Genomic DNA, 23,578 nt, shown 5'->3' with positions numbered 1-23,578 from the left:
GAGAGAGAGAGAGAGAGAGAGAGAGAGAGAGAGAGAGAGAGAGAGAAGATAGATAGATAGACAGAGAGAGAGAAGATAGATAGATAGATAGATAGATAGATAGAGAGAGGAGATATAACCTGGAACTTAAGGTTTCTTAGTTTTGTGGCGCTTGTGGCCTTTGTCCGGGGTAATTTACTCATTTACATAATGCATTAGCACAGAAATTCAGGCGGGTCTGGTCACTCAAAGCCCCGCTCTGCAAAGCCCCAGCAGCCTCCTTAGACAGCTCCCCCACCACCTTCGACTGTGCCTGGGTTCTGCTGCAATCGCGCACAGCCCTGCAGAACCATAACGTCCTCTCTCTTTAAGTCTCCCTGGGCGGCAGGGAGCTCTTTACCAAAAGCTACCAGTCATTGTGTGAAGCGAAGCTGGGAACTGACATCAAAGAAACTTGGCTTGACTCCTGCTTTGCTGGAGGGCGTTGTTTTTTTTTTTTTTTTTTTAATTATTATTTTGATGACCGTTGGAAGGCGCGCGCTCAACAGGCACTAGAGCCTTGGAGCGTCCAGACTGTTGGGTTCCGATCCTCCGCGCTGGGGCACTGGACGAACAGAGAGCAATTCCACTTCTCCGCGTGCCACCTGAGAGCTCATGGATGCTTGCGTGTTTAAATCGGCAAAGATCAGTTTAAGTAGGATCTGGCGGAGCCGGCACTTTGGCGAATCAAAGCAAATTCTTTAGTAAGCCGAGGGCCACGGTATTATTAACGGTTAGAGCTGGTCTCACACAGAAATTTTACAGAGGGAGCTTCTCACCGCCAAGAAAGGTGCTCCATTCCTGGCAGGTGCAGGATCTTTCGCGCGGCCACGCCTCTGACATCTCTCCTACGCTGGCTGTTTAAAGGTCTCCCTAGTGAAGCAGAGCGCTCGAGGAGAAGTCAGGGTGCAGAACGCCTGTGCCCAATCCGTGTTCTCCGGCCTGTGACCGCATTCGGCCCGCCCTCTTCACCTCTATAAGAGCCACAGCGAAGAGCGCACCCAGAGCACCGCCCCCCAGGCACACTACCTCTTCAGCTCCTCAAGCGCCGGTGCCACTGTTCCCACAGCCGACCGACACTACTTCCTTTCTTTGACCCCCTGCACTGGGTGGCTGAGCCAGGCACTTGGCTTCTCTGATTTCTCCTGGCTCTGGGTAGCCGCCGCGGTGCTCCGCAGGTGAGCAGCGCTGCAGCGCGGCGGTCCGGAGAGCTCATCTTGTACAGAACAGTTGCAGCCAGTGGTTGGTTGCCTTAGGATGAAGAACCCAATGCTGGAAGCTGCGTCCCTCCTCCTGGAGAAACTGCTCCTTATTTCCAACTTCAAGCTCTTTAGCGTGAGCGTCCCGGGAGGAGGCACAGGGAAGAACCGTCCCTATGAAATCAGCTCTTTCGTCCGGGGCGACGTGTTGGAGGTGTCACGGACCCATTTTATCCACTATGGGATCTACCTGGGGGAAAACCGTGTCGCCCATCTAATGCCTGACATCCTATTGGCCCTGACCAAAGACAAGGAACGCACTCAGAAGGTGGTCTCCAACAAGCGTCTCCTCCTTGGAGTCATTTGCAAGGTGGCCAGCATCCGTGTGGACACAGTAGAGGACTTTGCCTACGGAGCAGACATCCTAGTCAATCACCTAGATGGGACTCTCAAGAAGAAGTCCTTACTCAATGAGGAGGTGGCACGCAGAGCTGAGCAGCAGTTGGGACTGACTCCATACAGCCTACTATGGAACAATTGCGAACACTTTGTGACCTACTGCAGATATGGCTCTCGGATCAGTCCGCAGGCTGAGAAGGTAGGAGGAGACTTGCAGGAGCTGGGGTCGGGATCCGGGAGCTTTTTGGACATCTCCTCCACCATACCATTCTTAGGAGTTGTAGATTAAGTAAGGAAAGCTCTGGTGTTTCTAGGGGAGATCTGGTAAACAAAGGGCAGTTTGCCTCGCAGAAAGGCTATTTCAAAATGTGCAATAAAAGGGTGTGGCCACACGGACTGCTTCCAGAGATTCCAAAGTGCTGCCTGTTACTGCTGTACTAGTCATCTTGGTCTGCACACACAAGGTAGTTCAAATGATCAGGGGCAAGAGACTGAAGGACTTGGAACTTTTCCCACGAAGTGTAATTGGCAAGAAGGTGTCCAGTTTTCTCTTCTTCTAGATGCACTGAGTGAATTCCCTTTACTTAAATAGGCTCAAAATTCCTGCTAGGAGACATTCCTGGTAGACACTTTTTATTTCTAGTTTGACTCGGAGAGATTTTTCCTTGGTGTGTAACTTCTTCCTAAGTGATTTTAATCCCCATATCCTGTTCTCCTTCACTGTTAAGCATCTCCTAGCCTTTAGTGCCAAAGGTAGGTTGGATTTTAAGTTCCCCAAAGATTAAAACAATTCATTTTTCTGGAAGGTAAATTTTATGGCTACTTGGGGGTGGGAGGACACAAGTGGTAGAAATAAGCTACAAATCCAAAGGGGGGAAAATAGATGAACTCACAAAAGATAGTTTAAGTTTTAATTCTGCACTTCCATTAATAATTAGATGCTTTTTAGCCTTGACTATAATTAAGGGGGTATTAGCATTTGCTATTCTTAATGGAATTCTGGTCAATCACACAAACTTTTGTGTTATTTTGTATGTTTAGGTGCATTTTTGAACCAAATGAACAGGTCATCACAACCTACAGCCTAGATTTGATTCATTTATACTTTGAGTAATTTTTTGACCCAGCAGAGAATAAAGCTATTGAGCTTTTATATGTAGGCATATTAAATTTTTGACAGGTTTTTAAAAATTGAACCAGAATTAACTTATTCTAGGAATCATTTTCTTTTCTTCTTTTCTTTTATTTCTTTCTTTTTTTTTTTTTTGGTTTTTCGAGACAGGGTTTCACTCACTTTGTAGACCAGGCTGGCCTCAAACTCAGAAATCCGCCTGAGTCTGCCTCCTGAGTGCTGGGATTAAAGGCGTGCGCCACCATGCCCGGCTTAGGAATCATTTTCTATGGTAAATAAAACACAATTAGGATACTATGCACTGATTCAGAATCTCCCCTAGTCTAGCGCAGGCCTGTTTATAGGGGAACTTCTCTACATTCACAAACACTGGCTCCAAAAGTGTCCAAAAGGAGACCCGTCAGATGTAGCTAAAACCTAAGCCAATTATTGCTATAAGAAAAAGTAGTTTTCCTATCCAAATTGAGAGCTTCCCTTTCATAGCACATGTGTAGCATTGCATCATATATCTCAACAGAAAAAGGGTACAAGTGCTTTCTACAAGCAGTAAAATAGTAATCTCAGAAAGAATTACTTGGGTAGTTTCTAATTTGAGGAAATGGTATGTTTCACAGCAGTGAAGTGTTATAATTAATGAAACTTCATAGTCTCTAGTGAAACTGAGTTTCTGTGTTTCCCTTTGAATGGCCTAACAAACAATCTAGCCCCAGTCTAGAAGACTAGATTTCCTCAGGGGGAGGGGGGGGGAATCTCACCCAAATGTTCTAATTCTAAGAACATTTTTTAAGTAAAAGAGGCATTAGTTATACATGATTTCTACAAACTTTTTCTACTTTGAAATTTTTTGCTTTACCTACATGTATGTGTGCACAAGTGCAGGTGCCCTTGGAGGCCAGAGATGTGGCCTCCTGGGAAATGGAGGTACAGGCAGATCGTACGCCATCCAGTCAGTGCTGGGATGAAGCGGAGACCTCTGCAAGGATAGCACAGATTGGTAATGGCTAAGCCATCTCTCCAGATCCATGCTTTTGAATTTCTAGAAACATAAACTATTATTTGTTTCTGGGCCTGATTGTTGAAGTCTTTCACAGGTATTGTATCTTACTTTGGCATGGCAAAGCCAACTCTTTTTAAAATAAAATTTTATAAAAGAAATCTCTTCAACACTTTCCCTTGGGTGAAAATTTCTTGCTAATAACAGTGCACATAAGTAGGCCAGTGAGAAGAGTCAGTGGGTACAGGTGATTACTGCTCATATCTGATGCCTGCAGTTTGAGCTCTGAATCCCCCAGTGCAAGGAGGAAACCAACTTCCTAAAGTTGAATTCACTCAGGTGTTACAGTACTGACATGGGTGCATGCATAGGAGTTTGAGCACACAGACAAACACACACACACACACACACACACACACCTCTAATAAATAATTTAACCAATTTCTGAACCAGTGACTTTATGTCTGTGAGAGAATGCTCTTTTATTCTGTAAGTTGTTCTTTTTAATTATCAACAATTTCATATATGCATACAATGTATTTTGATCACATACTCCTCTTTCTAAAATTGCCTTCCTTCTCCAGCTGACCCGTTTCTACTTTACAAATTACCCTCCTAGTTTCATGATGTTTTGTGTATGTGAGTCATTGAGTTTCGTTAGTGTCTTGGTCAGCATTCTAGTGCTGTGAAGAGATACTGTGACCACAGCAACTCTTATAAAGGAAATCACCTAATTGGGGTTGCTTACAGTTTCAGAGGTTAGTCTAGTATTATTGAGGAGCAGAGCATGGTGGTAAGCAAGTAGACACGTTGCTGGAGAAGTAGCTGAAAGTTCTACAATCAGATCTGCAAACAGGAAGAGTGAGCAGCTGGGCCTGGCTTGGGCTTTTGAAACCTCAAAGCTCACCCTCAGTGACATACTTCCTCCATCAGAGCTACTACACCTATTCCCACAAGGTCACACCTCCTATTCTTAAGCATTCAAATATATGAGCCAATGAAGGACATTCTTATTAAAGCCACCACAACAGTTAGAGTTGTTTGTATGAGCATGGGTTGGGGGTTACTTAACTGAAGTTTAGGCAACTAGCCAGTGAAAAATGGAATGGACTCTCCTCCTTAGGTACCCATTAACTTGCCACTGTCTCCTCAGGAAGTGGTAGGACCTCCCAAGACCCTTGAAGACTTGCTCCTACTCCATGCAGGAGTGGTGTCCTGGCTCAGTGAAAGCAGCTCCAATGCAGGGAGCCATAGCTGCTGAGAGTTGGTGGCTATGCTGTGACCAGGATTCGGCATGTATTTTCCCCACTCTTTCTACTCTTTGATGCTTTCTCCTCGCCTCTTCCAGCACTGCTTTTATACATGCTTAGAAATCACAAAGTTGAGGCATTTTATACTGACACTGAGCATCACTGTACTGTAAAATTTAATTCCATTTGGCTTTAACTTTTACTGTTATGCTTTTTCTACTAACAGTCTGTTGCCTGACTTGTTATTTCCAGAATGAATGCAGATATTCGCTTTTCAAGTGACTCACTGTTTGCAAAAGAAAACTTCTTGACACCTACTACTCTCTACTTAAAACAACACAACACAAAACAAAACAAAACAAAACAAAACAAAACAAAACAAAACAAAACAAAACAAAACAAAACGGGGTCTTCTTGTAGCTAAGGCTAACCTCAGAATCCTAATTTAGCTGAAGATAACCTTGGCCTTCTGATCCTCCTATTTCTTCCTCCCACAGTCATGCCTCACCACATCCAATGTATGCAATGCTGAGGAGCACACCTAGTGTTTCCTGTGTCCTAGGCAAGTCTTACCCACAGAGCTACATTGCCATCTTTCTTGGGCTGGTGGCCAAGTAGATAGATAGTAGGGGACTGAGAGAGCAGAGGGAGAAAGAAAGGAAGAAAGTGAGGAAGACATAGAGGGAGAGACAAAGGCAGAGATGGAGGTGCTTGTTCATTTAGACATGCATGCACATTTACACACATAAGAGAGAGAAAAAGGGTCTGTGGCCTAGGTTTGCCTCTAGATATGCAAAAACCACCTTGAACTTCTGATATCCCTACTTCTACCTCCCAAGTGCCAGGATTATAGATATGCCTAACCACACTTCACGCACATGGTGCTGAGAACTAAACCTATAGCATCCCACATTGTAAGTAAGCACCCCAGCCACTGAGCTTGTCTTCACATCCTTATTCAGTTTGATTTTAATCACTTTGAGACAAAGCACTCATTACTCTATATCTTGTTAGTTCAGTAGAAAGAAAGATTAGATGTTTGTCCTACAAAGAATACTTGGATGGCTAGTAGGCTATCGGACTTTTCTTTAGATATAATGTAAGTGTTATGCAAATATTAAATAAATTTACATATTATTATGTTAATGTAGCACTATGTAAAACTATGAATAGAGAGACCTTACATTCACATAGTGGACTAAAACATACACAGGCAGACTTGGTTGAATGGCATTTCACATGCATCACTAGGCTATTTACTTGTGCACAGAATACACTTATATCAGTAATGGCATCCTATACGCCTAACTCCTGTATCTGTAGTTAGTCCTCAACTGACAAGTCCTCAGAGGTCCTTGAATGTATTAAACCTGTTTATTGTATTCACCAATAATTTAGAAATTCAGCCAGGCAAAGTGGTGCACACCTTTTGACCTCAGCCCCCTAGAGGCTGAGGCAGGAGGTACTTGCAGTTCAAGGCCAGCCTATTTTATATAGAAAGTTCCAGACTCTTGCGCACGTCCGACTCGACCAGCAAGAACCATGCTGCAACAGGATCCTTCTGCACACGTTTATTGGGAGAGCTTGATTGNAGAGGCGAAGAGACCCTGAGCCCAGAACTGGTGCTGCTTATATAGGCCTAGGAGAGGCGTGTCTCACACCCGGATTGGTTATGCACTATGCCTCATTTGCATGTTCCTCATCTGATTGGCTACTCTCTCTCATTATCTCACAGTACCTCATTATCATACCTCATTTGCATGTCTCACATCTGATTGGTTATTCTCTTAGTACTTTGCAGAGCCTCATTATCATGCCCGGGCCAGGCAGTGTTTTGGTGAAAAACTTTACTGCATAAGTAAGCATTGGTTGTTTGCTCAAACTTATGCGTGGTGGCCAGCAGTAGCCTGTGCCACTCTGCAGCTGGCACATGTGGCTTCCCACACCAGACAACCAGAGAGAATATAGTAAAACCTTGTCTCAAAGCAAGGAAAACAAAGAATTTAAAAACCAGGGCTGGATTTTTTCAGGATGGTTAGCAGTTTAAGAGTTCCTACAACCGTTGCAGAGGACCTAAGTCTGGTTCTCAGCACCCACCTTGGGCATATCACAATGACTGCAACTCTAGCTTCAGATGTATCTGTGGGAGTAGGGGGGTGTGGGGGAGTGTTTCTGATCCTCTGGTCTCCATGAGCATATGCTCTCATGTGCACCTGCCCCCCCCAAAATTAAAAATTAAAATAAATCTTAGAAAGCTTTAGACTTTAGAAACCTTCCCAGCATAGGCGATTCCATGAAGCCCTAGAGCTCTGAGTCAACCCGAGCAATAAAGCAAGACCTCACCTCATATACATTACAATATTCTAGAAATGGATTTTGAGTTTAGTATGAATAGCAAAACTCACATGAAAATGAGTTGTTAAATTCTAGCAATGACAAAGATAACTATCAAGAAATACAGCAGTGATAACAATCACTATAATATATTTATGCAACTCATAGAACACCATTATTTTTTAAAAGATTTATTTATTTATGTGAGTTCATTGTCGCTGTATTCAGACACATTAGAAAAAGGCATTAGATTCCATTACAGATGGTTGTGAGCTACCATGTGGCTGTTGGGAATTGAACTCAGGACCTCTGCAAGAGCCGTCAGTGCTATTAACCACTGAGCCATCTCTCCAGTCCAAACACTATTCTTTTACTTGAAAGATTTAGTTTATCTCCAGGGCTAACCTGGTATTCCAACGAAGAAGAAAGCCTAGACTAGTTAAATGTATTATTTGATGTTGCACAACAAATATGACAGTCAGACACCTAAACATAGGACACCAATGTCAAGCAAGATTGCTTTTTATGTGAAAAAGTGACACAGTAGAATGAATTCACTGGGGCAAGGAACATATTTAATGTCTTTATTCCAGGAGCCAATTATGTGACACATAATTGATGAGAGAGAGGACATGGCAACTCAGTGTGACTATGTTTTTAGACTTTAAGATTTACATAAAAATATGATTGGCATCATCAAATTTTAGAGTAGTAAAGTAAGAGAATTGGGTAATTTCTGCTTTTTTAAACCTGTATTAATTTAATGTTGTCTTTAATCTTTACTGCTGAGTAACTTGTATGAGGCTCATTCTATAGTTTTCTATAACATTTTACATATTATTTCATAAGTTGCTTTCCTGAAGTTCTCCTGGTGGACACAGAACAACTGGGAAGACGACTTGGTCTGCGGTATATGTGGTTCTTTTTAGCCATGGTTCCTAACAGTCTTAACTCTTGTTTTCCAGTTCTATGACACCGTGAAGATAATCATTCGTGATCAGAGAAGCAGTCTTGCTTCGGCTGTCTTGGGATTAGCATCTATTGTCTACACTGGCCTGGCATCATACATGACCCTTCCTGCAATCTGTATCCCATTCTGCTTGTGGATGATGTCTGGCTAGCTTCCAGTCCACATGTCAATGTGTATGTATTTTGTGTAGAAATGTGTTTATATTTATAGAGCACAAAACATTATAAGCATTGTTGTTAAAAATGTGGCCCACAGCACTGTGTTGTAGATTAAAAAAAAAAGTGATTAAGAATCATACCAAGTGCTTGCCATGTAAGCCAAACAAAGCCTTTCCGAGTCCTCTCAGGCAGCTCTGCTGCAGAGCACCACGAGCCCCTGGAAGCGTGTGACAGACAGCCCGTCAGAGGTCAGCAGCCCAGAGCAGTGGCACCTGAGGTGACAGCCACAGAGATTATGTAGGTTATTCTTTTCCTCCTGTCATCATTCTGCTGTTAGGCTTATCCATTGAGATCACTAACTTTATTGTAATGTATTCTTATTTAATGACTGACATTAAAGTAAAAGTTTCCCCTCATTTGGATGAATATATGTTTGAAAATTAGCTAAAAAGAAACCAATTAGTCTTTTTAAAAATTAGCCTTTCTTTATGTAATAATCTAATCTTAAGTAAGTCAAGAATATTATTTTCATGTTTTGAAACCAGTGTTGAAAAGAGCTTACTGTGAATAACTGTTCAGAAAGCAGTTACTAGCAATGGAGAAACAGTGACAAACAGTAGCTATTTATATTTACTTTTGAATAGCCTGATACTGTATTTTTTTCTTCCTTGCTTTTTGTATGCCTGTATGACCAATTTAAAAGATGTAAACGAATATAGGATTGAAATGATTCTGGTATTAGATATGCATATATGTCATATAAATACACCAATATCTGCACTCACATAGATTGATAGGTAAACTATATTTCTGGTTGCTTTATTACACTAGCGCCATTTATTAATGAGGATCTACAAACATAAAATCAAGCCCAGTGTCTTTTCCTGTGCCCTTGAGTCTGTATGTGAATATGTGTATAGATATATTTGTCACTGGATAGTTACTTCTAAAGCTAAATTTACTAATGTCCTTTTAAAAAAATGTCAGATTTGTTTTACAGTCAATTTTGCACGTTAAGTATCATTTATGAACATAATAGAGGTGTGTCACAGCAGTATTTAAAGCCTAAATAGGTAGGGCCAAAAATTTATCCTGAGAAAACTAGTAATGTCAAGCATTGAAGGTGTGTTCCCTCACTCCACTGGGTCAGAGTGGAGACCTAACAGTGTTAAAAGCATGCCTCCAAGACTGTCACGAAAAATGACCCATGTTGGAGTCACATTTCTGGTACTGAACTGTTTTACCAGAGGAGGTACATGCAACATCTGTATTTAGAAGGTTGAAGCAGCAGATTGAGAGCTCCAGACCTGTGTGGGCTGCAGGACAATACTGTCTGTTGCCTGTTAACTGTCAAAAGTTACACAACAGGCATCAAAGAGATGACTCCACACTGAAGAGCTATTGGTACTCTTGAAGAGGACCAGGATTTAGTTACCAGCAGCTCCTGGTGGCTTATAACCTTCTGTAACTTCAATTCCAGAAGATTCAACACCCTCTTCTGGCCTCCATGTGCACAACATACATGGTAGACAGACATACACACAGGCAACACACACACAATTAAAAATAAAACTTAAAAAAAGAATCACAGAATAGCCAATCATGTAATCACAACCCTTGGGATCTGGAGGCAGGAAGATTGGGAGTTCAAGACTAGCCTGCTCACACAGAGGGTTTAAGACCTGTTTGCATTGCCCAGAGGGGTCGAAGGCCAGCTTGTACTACATAGGTAGTTCAAGCCCAGTCTGGCTACAGGAGACCCAGTCTTAATACAACAAAAGAATCACAGTACAGTGACTCTTAAGGCAGAGAGGAGGATTTGTTATAGTCAGTGAGCCAACCGGAACAAAGTAAAGATCACAGTTTAGTTTAACTGAGGTCTCATTACCCAGTGTTCTCCTACAACAAATTTAGTTGGAGTATAATGATAATTAAGCTTTGTTTAATATCCAAATTAAACATTTAATTGCTTAAATGTTTCATATCAGTAAAACACTGACTGGAAAAATCAAAGAATATAGGCCTGTTCCAACCACCTAAGTTACCTGAAGTACCTGTGCATCTGACAGGCGTTGGTTAGTGCCTTTTTCCTCGTCACCATGGAAGTTGTTTACATGAATTCATTATAGCACGCCCCCTCCAGACATCAGTATTGTAGGTAATAGGATATACTGTGTGAAACTAAATCTGTGTTCACAGATAGTGGTTCCTCCTTACACACTATGGGGATTCTTGGGGCTAGAATTAACATAAGTAATCCTGACTTTCTTCAGATCATTAGACCAAGACTCATTTGTCATTCATTGAATGCTCATTCTGTGCTAAGCACTTAAGTACTGCAACGCCATGTTCTGGTATTATTTTACACTTTTTGGAGACAGGTTCTCACTCAACAGGTGAGAGTTGCCTAGAAGGAATTCACTAAGAGAGCTGTGTGCCTCTGCTTCCCAAGTGCTGGGGTTAAAGGTATGCTCCCCACTCCAGGCTTAATATTACTTTTATCCAGCTATCACAGCATGTATTTAGTGTGGTGGGGAATACAGACAGAAGAGCAAGCAATTCTGCCTCAGGAGTCAGGCACTTTACTTGAAGGAGGCAATGATAACCAGGAAGCTGACCCACTGAGGTAATTTTGTAACATGACATCATTCTATTCTCCTTGGGAAGACAGGAAAAGAAGGAAGGGTCTATTTGGTAAATGTTACACAACACCAGAATCGTTGAACTTGTAGATAAGAGAATCTCTTTTGGTTTTTTTTTTTCCCATTTGATAGAAATAAAAACGTCGGTTATGGAGGAAACCTTAGGCCAAGCATTTGTTTCCTAACCTGAGGTGGCAAGTCATGGATTTCTCTAGACTTTATCAGTCAAAGCTTATATTATGATCCAAGTATAGTATTTCTGTTCTGTCTTGTACAGTGATAGCTAAGTCATGTCTGATGATGTTTTCATCTCTTGATGTGTTCTTTGTATAGATGGGGGCCACAGGACTTGCTGGGTTTAAGATGACTTCATGCAAGTATCAGGGAGTAGGCTGTGTATGGAATGAAAAGATATATGAGATGTGGCCTAAAGTATCTGGTCTAATAGGCATAGTTGCACTGGAGTTTGAGTGATTGACATCTGAATAGAGCTAACTGAAGGCACACAGAGAGAAGGGACTAAATTTACCTGCTGAAACCAAAATCAGGCAGGGGTACTGAGAATACAATGATTGGACAAATTTGGACAGGGCATTCCACATGTGGGAATGGCATGGGGAATGAATGGTAACTGCCTACAACATGCATCATGAATAGCTTGAGGTATTCTATGTCAGGCAAATGCAAGTGGTCTAGGGGCTGCTGAGCAAGGGTGGTGACTAGACATACAGAAACACAAAGCAAGGCTAAGAATGTGTAAGTCTTTTGTAGATCAAGAAGTTTGGACTTTATGGATAGGCAGTAGAGAATTGGAGGATAGAAAGGAAACTTCCAAGAATAAAGCAGAAGGATGGGGTTGGGGCGGGATAGAGAGAGATTTAGCTAAGGTCTGTCAGATAAGTGTCTAGATCAGTGGTTCTGAACGTCCCTAGTGCTGCAATCCTTTAATGCAGTTCCTCATGTTGTGGTGACCCCCCCCCCAACCATAAAATTATCTTCATTGCTACTTCACAACTGTAATTACGCTACTGTTTTGAGTCATAATGCAAATATCTGATATGTAGGTTATCTAATAAGTGACCCCCGTGAAAGACTTGTTAGATGCCCCAAAGGGTCCTGACCCACAGGTCAAGAATCACTGGCATAGATGGTGAGATGGCTCAGTGAGGAAGTATACCTTCTGCAAAGCCTGGTGACCCAAGTTCAAGTAAGGGTCTACAGTTGCAAGCCTAGGAAGCAATATGTCAGAGAAGTGCCAACCAACTTGAAGCACTTAGATTTGACTGATGAACGACTCTGATGGAGTGTTAGGGAATATCATGTCTCCTTGATTTTCCTGAGAAGCCATTGATTACTGCAAAATAAATTAACTTTACAACTGTGCATACACTCCTAATATTCACTCTGCTAGGTGTGCTCCTTTCTAAGGACATGTAAGGAAGTTTGGATTTGTTGTTTTAATTTTATCAGAACCTATTTCTTACTTCCCTGTTTACTATTTCATATTGTTTATGTCCAAGACTAAAAGCTGCTTTTCAGGAACATGGAGTTACTGTAATGGCACTCTTTGTTATGGATAAGAAGCACATGGGCAGAGGTTTTATTTTATATAATCTATCTGGGGTGTTAATCAACTTAGATATTTTAGTTAAACTAAGTTTATATTGATACACATGTATTTTGAATAAAATCAGCTCTACATATCATTTTCTTGTCTTTCAATTTTAAATAACTAAGGGTAAACAGCAATTTTTTTTTGAACTCAGTAACCTTAAGAATACTGCCTAAGATATTTTGCTATTATTAATATAGCTTTATATATAGTCAAAATGAAAAGTATATGTGAATCTTCCTGTGGACTGATAGGATCTTTGTTACCCACATCTTTAAGCCTACCTTAATTATGAGAGACTAAACAATAAATCCTTCATCCATCTGAAAAAATTAATCACTGTAACTCATTAGAGTTATGCAGCCAGATTTCTAATGCTGCCAATGCACCCTGGAGCTGTATCTGGCTGTAAGTGAGATGAGAATAGGGTCTAAGTTGGGTTGGTGGGATTCCATGGCTAGTTTTATAACACATGGCCAATGACACAGAGTTAGAATCTTAGTTCTCTAGCTTTTGGGTCTAATGAGAAAGAATAACATGGAAACAGGTTTTAAAACACCAATAGGAACACAGCTCAGCATTTTTCTGCCTCCTGAACACCAGGGAAGGAAGGGGTTAAGAATGTAGTTACTCTGAGTACTGATTAGGTAATTTATTTGAATTTCTGCCCGCCCTAATCTTTGTTATCTTTGAGGATAGAAGCTTGTAGGTTGCAAGTCTTTCTTCATGTCAACTGGTCATTTGATCCTTTAGATCTAAAAATGCTGTCAGAGTCCCCATCCCACAACACCTAACTTCATTACAATCTCATTTACATAGTGAAGAACACAGTCCACTATTAACACAGCTAGCAAAGAAGGTACTGCACAAATTTCCACAAAATCTCCACATTCCCAGTAAGACATTAAGTCCTCCTCCCCCCTGTTTAGATGACTCTTCCCCCTCTTCTCACCCAATGTCTATAATATTGCGCGCGCACACACACACACACACACACACACACACACACACCGCATGGGTTGAGAAGTTGATTCCAAGTTTGTTACTTATCATTTTCTTGGTGAAGAATAAAATAACACTTTATACTCAATTGCTGGTGGCAATATTGGTTTCACAATTCTGAGGATGGGGACAAGGGTTGTTTCAGGGCAAAAGGGTGACACTATTGTTAAGGATCTTGTTAAAAATTAGAAGTCCAGGGTTTGCAGAGATGTACTTGCTGGCCTTACAGAGGACCTGGGTTCTCTTCTCAGCATTCACATGAAAGCCCATAACTGCCAATAATTCCAGTTCCAGGAGTTGTGGCATCCCCTTTGTATCTCATTTGGCACCAGGCATGCATGTGATGCATATACACGAAGACACTCACACACACTTAAAAGTGAAAATCAATCCTAAGACAATAAAAATTAGAAAGAAGTCTTGAAAGTCATGGAGGATTGGCCACTCTCAGGAGTTTTGAAACCCACACCTCAGTTGTCCCTGGCAACACATTAATTTTGAGAAAAAAGAAAGTATTACAAGTGCCTTTTGACAGAATTTGGAACATCTTTCGAAAGAAAGGAACATGGAGGCAGCAAGGCTTTGTTGAAGCCCTGAGGAAAGGCGATTTTCTCCTGGTAAAGTAAGACTTTTTTATTAACTTTTTCTTTAATTAAAAGTGATCTACTCTGTTATATGTTTTTGCTTAAAAGATTGGGATCTAAGTTATACCTGTGGCCTTGGTAAAGAATAAAGACTAGTATTGTCTCTTTCCAAAGAGTTTTGTTAAGAACAAAAGAATTAATCCTACTGGGTCGGTCAGTGATCTGGAAAGGAGAGTGCCCCGAGGAAAGCTGTCTGTTTCAGAGCCTTTAGAAAGCTGTATAACATCTACCTAAACATTCAGGTCTATGTGATAGTCAGTGGCTCCTGTCCTCACTCAGTCTGTGAGATCATTTCCTCTGCCATGGCTGCTGTGGTCACTGCCTACTCTTAGCTCCTTTTCTTCTCCAGTAAATACAGGCCATGTTCTCCGCTGTGCTCTGTGTCTCATCTAAATCCATTCATCAGGGAACACAAGGGTAGGAGCCCAACAGGAGGCCAGAGGAGATCTCTATAACACTATCAATATTGAAGTAAAAGGATCTCCCATTTTCAGGCCATTCCAGGCACAGGGTACAGTAAACATAAAGGCTCAAGCCATGCAAGAGTACATAAGACAGTAGAGTCCATATAAGCTCTACGAGTAATTGGTGTTTAAATTATGCTTTAATAAAGAGACATTCCTGTTAGGTGGCTAAGGTCAATAAAACAAGGGATGGTAGGGATGCATAGCAGGAGGAGCGCCTGCTCATTGCTGTTAGGAGTGCAGACTTACACAGCAAGTGTGGAAATCAGGGTGGTGGCTCTTCAGGAGGATGGGGGCTAGCTACCTCAATATCTGGCTGTACCACTCAGGTATATCCCCAAAGGATGCTTCATCCTATCACAGAGACACCTGCTCAACCATGTTCATTGCTGCTCTAGTCATAATAGCCAGAAACTGGAAACAACCTAGGTGCCCTTTAACAGAAGAATGGATAAAGGAAAGGTGGTACATGTACACAATGGACTATTACTCTGCTGTTAAAAAGAATAAAATCATGAAATTCACAAGTAAATAGATGGAACTAGAAAAACTCATTTTGGATGAGGTATTCCAGGCCCAGAAAGACAAATATAGTATGTATTTGCTTATATGTGGATATGGGCTGTTAAGTTAATGATAACCAAGCTACAATTCATGGACACAGAGGTTAGGCATAGAGTTAGGAACTAGGCTGGCAGATGGACCTTATTAGAGAAATAGGATACTTATGAGTGAATGAGGGTCTGGAAACAGAGGATCAAGTAGGGAGGGGAAGGCAAGGGATATGATGGAGGTAATACAGGGAGAGAAAACTAAAATTAAGGGCCATTTGAGGGGTAGTATTGGGAACCTAATACAGTGAAGGCAATATAAATGAGATCACCAAATACTGGGGGAGGCATTGCCCCAACTGCCCATCTCTTGTAACCAAATGAAGCTTCTGTCTTGGGATTGGGTTACATCTAATTGAGTTATTGGCCAAAGCGGTCCCATGAGAGTCCTCAGATAACCCAGGTTGTTGCCAAGACTATCAATTGTTCTCCATAAACTGACTGCAAAGTCCTGTTGCTTAAGACAATACCTATACACCTCACAGAACATGGGAAAATTGGTCTAGTGCCTATCTAGTGCCTGTGTTCTAGTGTCCTTGGCACAGAACTCTGACTCTGCATGTTATTTGAAGAGAAACTGGAAACACTAACCTACAAACCCTGACTGACAGTGGTATCCTGCCTGTAGGATACACTAATGCAATGGCTGCATAAAGCTTTTGGGAACAACCTGATTTCATTTGAGGGCCACTCCATAAGATGGAACACACACCCAGCCCTGCTTAGGTGACCTGACATCAGATAGTCCAGTGACACAGGGTAAAACCAAATAATGCTGGTCTAAAAAGGGAGGGAGGCAGAGAGGGAGAGAGGGAGGGAGGGAGGGAGGCAGGGGAGGGAGGGGAGGGAGAGACAATGTCATAATAAAACCAAGCCTGATGACATTGTGTTATTCCCCCCAGAACAATGCCTTCCTCAGCCATCATTAGGGGAGTTTCCTCCTGCAGCAGATGGGAACAGACATAGAGATGCACAGATAGACAATACACACAAGTTTGAGACCTAGGGCCATCAATCCCTAAATGGAAATGTCTCAAATACCTCTCCTCAGAGCTGAGGGAACCCTGTGGAGTGGAGTTTAAGAGCCAGAGGGGATGGGGACACAAAGAAAACAAGGCCCTCTAAATCAACATGATCTTTTTTTTTTTTTTTTTTTTTTGGTTTTTCGAGACAGGGTTTCTCAGTATTCCTGGCTGTCCTGGAACTCACTTTGTAGACCAGGCTGGCCTCGAACTCAGAAATCCACCTGCCTCTGCCTCCCAAGTGCTGGGATTAAATCAACATGATCAAAGTACATATGAACTCACTGAGACTGAGGTAGCATGCACAGGGCCTGCAAATACCAGGTCCTTTGTGTATTTACTATGTGTATATATAATATTTATGATGTTATATATAATGAGTTAATGTAATATAATATATATGGTATGTTTATATTATGGCCTCAAGTTTAGTGTTGTGTGGAATTCCTGAGTGTGTGACCCACTCTGTCTCTGGTGTCTTCTCATGTATTCTCTTAGGTTCCTTTCCTTCTGCTTTTTTGTTTTGTCCATTCTGATGTGTCTTATTTTGTTTTATCGTAATATACTTTATTTTATTATTATCACTTAGTAGCCTGATTTTTCCCTCTAGAGACAGAATGTGAGTGGATACAGACGGAAGGGGAGGGGTGGAGAACTGGGAGGAGCAAAGGCAGGGAAAACCATAATTAGAATATACTATGTCAGAAAAAAATCAACTCAATAAAAGAAAGGAAGAAAGAAGTGTTCATCCTTTCCTAAGCCTTTACTCATCTTTGTTGGGAAACTCTGACTCAGATCTTACAATCAGGAGACAATGTTGCAGAGGGCTCTGTTTAAGGAGGTTGAAGTCAGTAGGGGCAGCGCTTAAACATTTCACAGCCTCAGGTAACTATTAGGAATGAGCAATCTGGCTAGGGCGGGAAGAGAAATGTAAGCAAGGAAGAGAAATGTAAGCATTATAGGTAATTATTGAAGGATACATAGGCAAGTGGGGTGTGTAGGAATCACTATTATAGAGTGTAGTGGTTTGAAAGAGAACAGCCTCCGTAGCCCCATTTGCATGCTTAGTTCCCAGTTGATGAACTGCTTGCAAAGGATTACAGGATGTGACTCTGCAGGAGTAGGGTTGTCCTTGTTGGAGGAGGTGTGTCTCTGCAGGTGGGCCTTGAGTTTTAGAAAGCCTAGTCCAGACCTCCTGTCTCTACCTGTGGATGAGGATGGAGCTCTCAGCTACTACTCCAGCACCCAGCCTGCCTTGCCTGTGTGTTGTTGTATTCCCCGCTGTGATGATAAAGGACTGACCTCTGGAACTGTGAGCAAGCCCACAGTTAAATGCTTTCTTTCCTAAGAGTTACCTTGGCCATGGTCTCTTCACAGCCATAGAAGGAGATTGAAACTCAGGGAATGTTCCCTTCCCCCTGTTCAGCTTGCTACTGCTCTTAGATTCACAACACCATTTGTTAATTCTAGGTCCTCGTTTTATCATCTTGAGGAGGGCTCTGTGGAGGACCATTTGGGTCAGCTAATTCTCTAGCTAGGTAGAGCCCCAATATTACAAGCTCTCCCAAACATAAAAGGGTAATTCAGTGGGGGCAGTCAATGCCCCAGCAAAGGGACCACCCCTCACACAGACAGTGTGATGGCTAATCTTGGTTGTCAACTTTACTGCAAGTGGAACTAACTAAAACCTAAGTTGCTAGCCATTCCAGTGAGGGATTATTTTAGTCAGATTATTTGAAGCAAGAGCACCCTCATTAATCTGGGCCACATCTTGTGGTGGCAACCTACATAAAAGGACAAGGAAAGGAAACCCTGCTTTTTGCCTGCTGGTCCTCACTATCATTTGTAAATATTCTACCCTGTTGATATGGGTGATTTTAAATCCAACTTCTTCAGGAAACATGACAGACTGAAGATCAGCAGCTCTCCAGGAATCCTCCAGGACTCCATTGCCAGATTGGGCATGCAGAGACATCAACTTCATGGGCTAACAGTGATCAGACTCTTAGCTTTTTCACTGTGACAGCCATTGTTGGGACTAAGCAGATTACATTCTGTAATAAATCCCCCTTTAATATACATATTCATTCTACCAGTTCTTTTCCTTTTGAGGACCCTGACTAATACAGGCAGGTCCACCAGAAGCTTTGGAGATAGGAAGATTAATTATTGTCTAATAAGGTAATGTGCCTTTCTTTGCCAGAATTCCAAGCTACCCCCAACTTTCTCCACTTTCTCTAACAAGCTACCCCCCTTAATCCTTACAATCCTTTTAAATGGTGCCATTCCCTGGCGACTAAGCACTCAAATATGGGAACCTTATTCACACTGCCACAGAATTAAAAAATGCAGTACAGTATTCAGCTTCATTTCTCACCTCTGCTCAATGATTAATAAAATCTGACCTCCTAGTCTTTAATTAAGAAGCATACATCAGAAGCTGGAGAGATGGCTCCGTGGTTAAGACCATTCAGTGCTCTCCCTGAGATTGATTCCCAGAATTCTTGTCAGGGAGCTCCCAGTTGTCTGTAACTCCAGGTCCAGGAGATGCAACACCCTCTTCTACACACATTTGATACCCACTTATAAGGATACATACATGCAAGCAAATAAAATTTTAAGGAAAAAAATGTTACGTACACAGACACACGATTGTGAGCATAACTGTGAGTTTATAATTTTTATGGGGCAAACACTCCGTGATATGAAAGAACTGATAATTATCAGAGGTTCAGTTGAATAAACTGACATTCTCAATTTACCAGTTTCTTTAAACAATGTATTTCCTGAATCCATTTTTACTGGGTAAGAGGGCCTGAGGATCACGATTCATGAGACTCTGGACTCAAGCTGCCATTTAAATACCTCGAGTGAAATCTCTTACTTTCTTCCCTGGAATACAGAAATCAAAATAGCACAAGACTCAAATTCTGGCTCTTCTGGAAACTTGCTGAGCAGCATGGTCTCATAAATATTCATAATAACTGATGCAATTGAATATCGATATTTTATAAATTTAAAAAAAATTTGGAAAGCATAATGGAAGATCAAATCTTGGGTACTTTGTCCCCAAACTGGGCATTTCTTATTCCTTTGTTCTACTGTGACTCAAGCCATGTAAGCTTTGAAAGAATCTTTATCTTGTTCCTAGCTTTCCTACTTCTCCTTTGAAAAAAAAATGTGTAAGTGTTCCTGACAAAATCTCCTTGTTTGTGTTTAGTCACACAAGTCCAGGTTGCAAAATTTATCACATCCACACCTCTTGTCCAGTAAGTATGGTTCAGCCTGAAGTTGCTCCAAGGACCTGGTCAGGCAAAAGGACTAGAGCTCTTAAGTGTCTATGTTGGTCCAGACACCTAACGTGGCTAGGTGTCTCATTGCTGCATGAAACCAAAAGGGTTGCTACATGCTCAATCAACACTGATATAGATGTCTGCTCTTTCAAGCTTTCCCTGATGCCCTTCACCACACACACCTCTTTACTTTGCCTCTGGCACATCACACACAGATGACTGTCAGGGAACTTGACTACAAGTTCTGTTTACATTTTACACATATTCTGGATGGAGATTTATGAAAACAACAAACTTCATAATAACTATTTCTGTAAAAAAGGAATTTAAGGCATAAGACAAGATGGGGTAGAAATACATAAAACATGGCATTAAAACATTGGCTAAGAATTTACAGAATGTTTAAAGCCCAGGTCCTCTGCTGAGATGCTTCTTCACTAGACCATCAAAAGTGGCTACAAGGGCATCCTTGTAGAGAGTAGTCTCGATTCTCTATATTGTTAGTATTTATTCTTCTGAACACTTACTCATGCAGTGTAGGCATCTTTCCTTAAATATGTGTGTGTGTGTGTGTGTGTGTGTGTGTGTGTGTGTGTGTGCACCAAGTGAGTGTATAAAATGTGTCAAAGTGCAGAGTGGAAGTTAGGTGCGTCCTTGAATGTGTGTGTACCTGTGAATGTTAGGAGGCTAGAAAGCAGGACTTGTACTAGGTATACACTCAATCACTGACCTATGTTTTAGCTCCCACCTGAGACCTTTGAGAAAATGGCATTTATTTCTCTTCTCCTACAGAGTATTTTCTTAGTGGGTTTATCCTCCAGTTGAGGTTGCTTCTACAGTTAGTATTCTGTGCTTGGAAAAGTACAAGAGACTATGTCCAGTGCCTGAGCCTGTAGACTGAGAGTTCTGCTACTGAGTTCTATCCCCAGCCCATCATAAACCACCCTTCAGATGACAACTGAACCCCACTTAAACAGTACAAGTGCTCTAGTTGAAGGACCATGAATTGTGGTGGTTAACCTGGATTGTCAGCTTGAGAAGACTGAGAATCACCATGGAAACAAATGTATGGGCATGTCTGTGAGAGATTATCTAGCTTAGGTTAACTGAGGTAGGAAGATCTACTGGAAATGTGGCTCTGTGTCAGGGCTGACTAAGCAGAGAAGGTAAGCTGAGCACACTCACAACTCCAAGTCTTGACCGAGGACACAATGAGAACAGCCACCTGGCTTCTGCTGTCATGTCTTCTGCCATGATGGGCTGTTGCCTCGATGTCTGTAAAGGAAGATAAACCCTTGCTTCCTTACATAAGCTGCTATTTGGAGACATTTTGTCAAAACAGTCAGGTAGGTAATTACAGAGTAATTAAAAATACAACAAATGACTTAACTTCAGGTATCAAAGTCCCAAATGAAGAAAACAGGACATAAAAAAATGAAGACAATAATACTCATTCAACAATGACTGACTCCACAGTTAAATTTTCTAGTGAGACTAAATGAAATCCTAGACAAAGAAATGAAAAGAAGTAATTATAAGATAGTTTAACAAGGTAAAAAGGGACAGTAACTTCTAAATTGAAAATTTGAAAATGAAAAGCTCAGCAAATTAAAAAAAAAATCAGAAGGCCCCACCCACAGGGCGTTAAGAAAGGAAAGAGAAATTCGTGCAGTCAGACAAAAGAGATGAACTAATGAGGAGTAGAAATAAGCAAGACCTGAAAGATTTAGAGTGCACAATTAACAGACAAAGCTTACAATTCACAGGCACAGAAGGGAGAGACGTACAAGCTACCGACAGAGAAAACACGCTCAGCAAACTCATAGCCAGAGCCAAGTGGAGTAGCACACACCTTTAATCACAGCACTCAGGAGGCAGAGGGTGGTGGGCCTCTGCACATTCAAGATTGGTCTGCTCTACTCAGTGAATTCCAGGTCAGCCAGAACCACATGAAAAGGCCTTGACTCAAAACAAAAGCAAAAGGCAGAAAAAATGAAAAACAACCCCCCCCCCAAATAATAGGCAGAATATTTTCTTAATTCAGGGGAAGATGCAGCAAAACTATCCTTCACAATTGAAAGAAAAATAAAAACATTCCACAGTAATCACAAACGGAAAGCTTTCATGACCACTAAGCTAGCACTAGAAAAGATACCTGAAGCAATTCTACACACTGAAAAATAAACAAACAAACAAACAAAAAAATCAAAAAAACATCATGAGGTCACGAAAAAGAAGAGAGGATCAGTAAATGAGCAAATGAGAATTGGAAATGTATCAAACATTTAAAAAAAAACAACAAAATGTCATGAATTAATACATACTTCATAACTCTCAATGTTAGTGATCTCAATTCTTCAATGATAAACAAACTAGCAGAGTGGATTAAAAATAGCTCCCCATCTACTTCTTGCCTGCAAAGAAAAGCAAAGTCTTAGAGCCCAATGCTTGGCTGCAAGCATCTGCATCTGTCTGAGTCAGCTGCGGGTAGAGTCACTTAGAGGACAGCCATGCTTGGTTCCTGTGTGCAAGCACTACGTAGCATCAGTAGTAGTGTCAGGGTTTGGTACCTGGCCCACGTGATGGTTCCCAAGTTGTGCAGGTCACTAGCCAGTCATTCAGTCAGTCTTTGCTCCATTTTGTCCATATTGACCCTCCATTTCTTTTAGACAGGAACAATTTGGGGTCAAAAATTTTGAAGGTGAGTTGGCATCTCCATGAATCCACTGGGGTCCTGTCTGACTACTGGAGGTTTTCTCTTCAGGTTCTTTTCCGAACATTAATTTTTTAAGGAATTTTCTCCAAAATGTTTTTGGATATAAGGCAATTCTTAATAAATACCAAAAAAGAAATAGCTTCTTTTACTCTGTCTCATCACAGGGTAATCACATTGATATTATTGTGATGCTCCAGGAAATATACAGACATGGGAGACTGAACAGTACCCGGAGGGATGGATGAATCATTGGGGAAAAAATCAGGAGATAGAGCTAAAATCCCTAGAGCAGAAGGAACATGAAAACACAACATACAGAAACATATGGATACAAGGAAAATAGTTCCAAGGGTTCCAAGGGGGAAGTTATAGGTACAAATGCCTACATTAAAAACCAGAAATATCTTGAATAAATAATTAAATAATGTTCTTCAAATTCTTAAGAACTAATGAAACACGTAGACTTGGTTCTTGGAGTAGGACAATTTATCTTGGAGTAGGACAAACCTTAATCAATTTACTCAATGAGAAAGAAGACCAAAATTAATAACATTATAGATGAAAAGGGAGAATGTTTAATTGATACTAAAGAAATTCAGGGATCATTAGGGCATACTTTCAAAACCCGATTCTCAAATAAATTAGGAGATCAAAATGAACAGGACAAATTTCTAGACATATATGACCTCCCAAAATTTAATCAAAAGGATATACACAATTTAATAGGATCTAGAAGGAGTTAGGCAATTGATGTAGAAAATAAAGTCTCATGGCCAGAGAATGCCGGGCCCTGATGGCTTCCCCACTGAATCTCAGCGTTTGAAAGTAAAGCTAATCCCAGCTGTCTGAAGGGAAAGAAGGCTTACTTACGCTAGGAAGTCAATACTGTCTTGATGATAAGACTGGATGAGGATATAAAAAAAAAAACCACCCCCCCAAAAAAACCCCCAAAATATGCATATGGTTGCAAGAACATTATCGGTCAATCTCAGTAATCAGCATCAATGTTAACATTCTTAATAAAGAATTCAACAACAAACTGAACTCAACAATACATTAAAATGACTATTCACAATGACCAAACTGGCTTCATCCTAGGAATGCAAGCATGGTTCAAT

General features: G+C 41.2%; 1 protein-coding gene and 1 long non-coding RNA gene across 2 annotated transcripts in view; one reads left to right on the top strand and one right to left on the bottom strand.

The window, feature by feature from the left end:
• Nucleotides 1-23,578, bottom strand: part of LOC110291652 — a 62,808-nt gene that overhangs the window by 34,010 nt on the left and 5,220 nt on the right. The window lies entirely within an intron of this gene.
• On the top strand, nt 520-12,802 carry Lrat (lecithin retinol acyltransferase). The gene is made up of 2 exons (XM_021158886.1): nt 520-1,815; nt 8,292-12,802. The coding sequence occupies exons 1-2, from the start codon at nt 1,276-1,278 to the stop codon at nt 8,445-8,447; spliced, it is 696 nt and encodes a 231-aa protein (XP_021014545.1). The 5' UTR covers nt 520-1,275; the 3' UTR covers nt 8,448-12,802.

This window comes from Mus caroli, chromosome 3 (assembly GCF_900094665.2).
Source record: "Mus caroli chromosome 3, CAROLI_EIJ_v1.1, whole genome shotgun sequence".
NCBI classification, from domain to species: domain Eukaryota; kingdom Metazoa; phylum Chordata; class Mammalia; order Rodentia; family Muridae; genus Mus; species Mus caroli.
This window is presented reverse-complemented; position numbering and strand designations above follow the sequence as displayed.

Coding starts and splice junctions, on each gene's coding strand:
- Lrat (XM_021158886.1), top strand. CDS start 1,276: ATGAAGAACCCAATGCTGGAAGCTGCGTCCCTCCTCCTGGAGAAACTG. Junction 1,816..8,291: donor TCAGTCCGCAGGCTGAGAAG/GTAGGAGGAGAC, acceptor CTTGTTTTCCAG/TTCTATGACACCGTGAAGAT.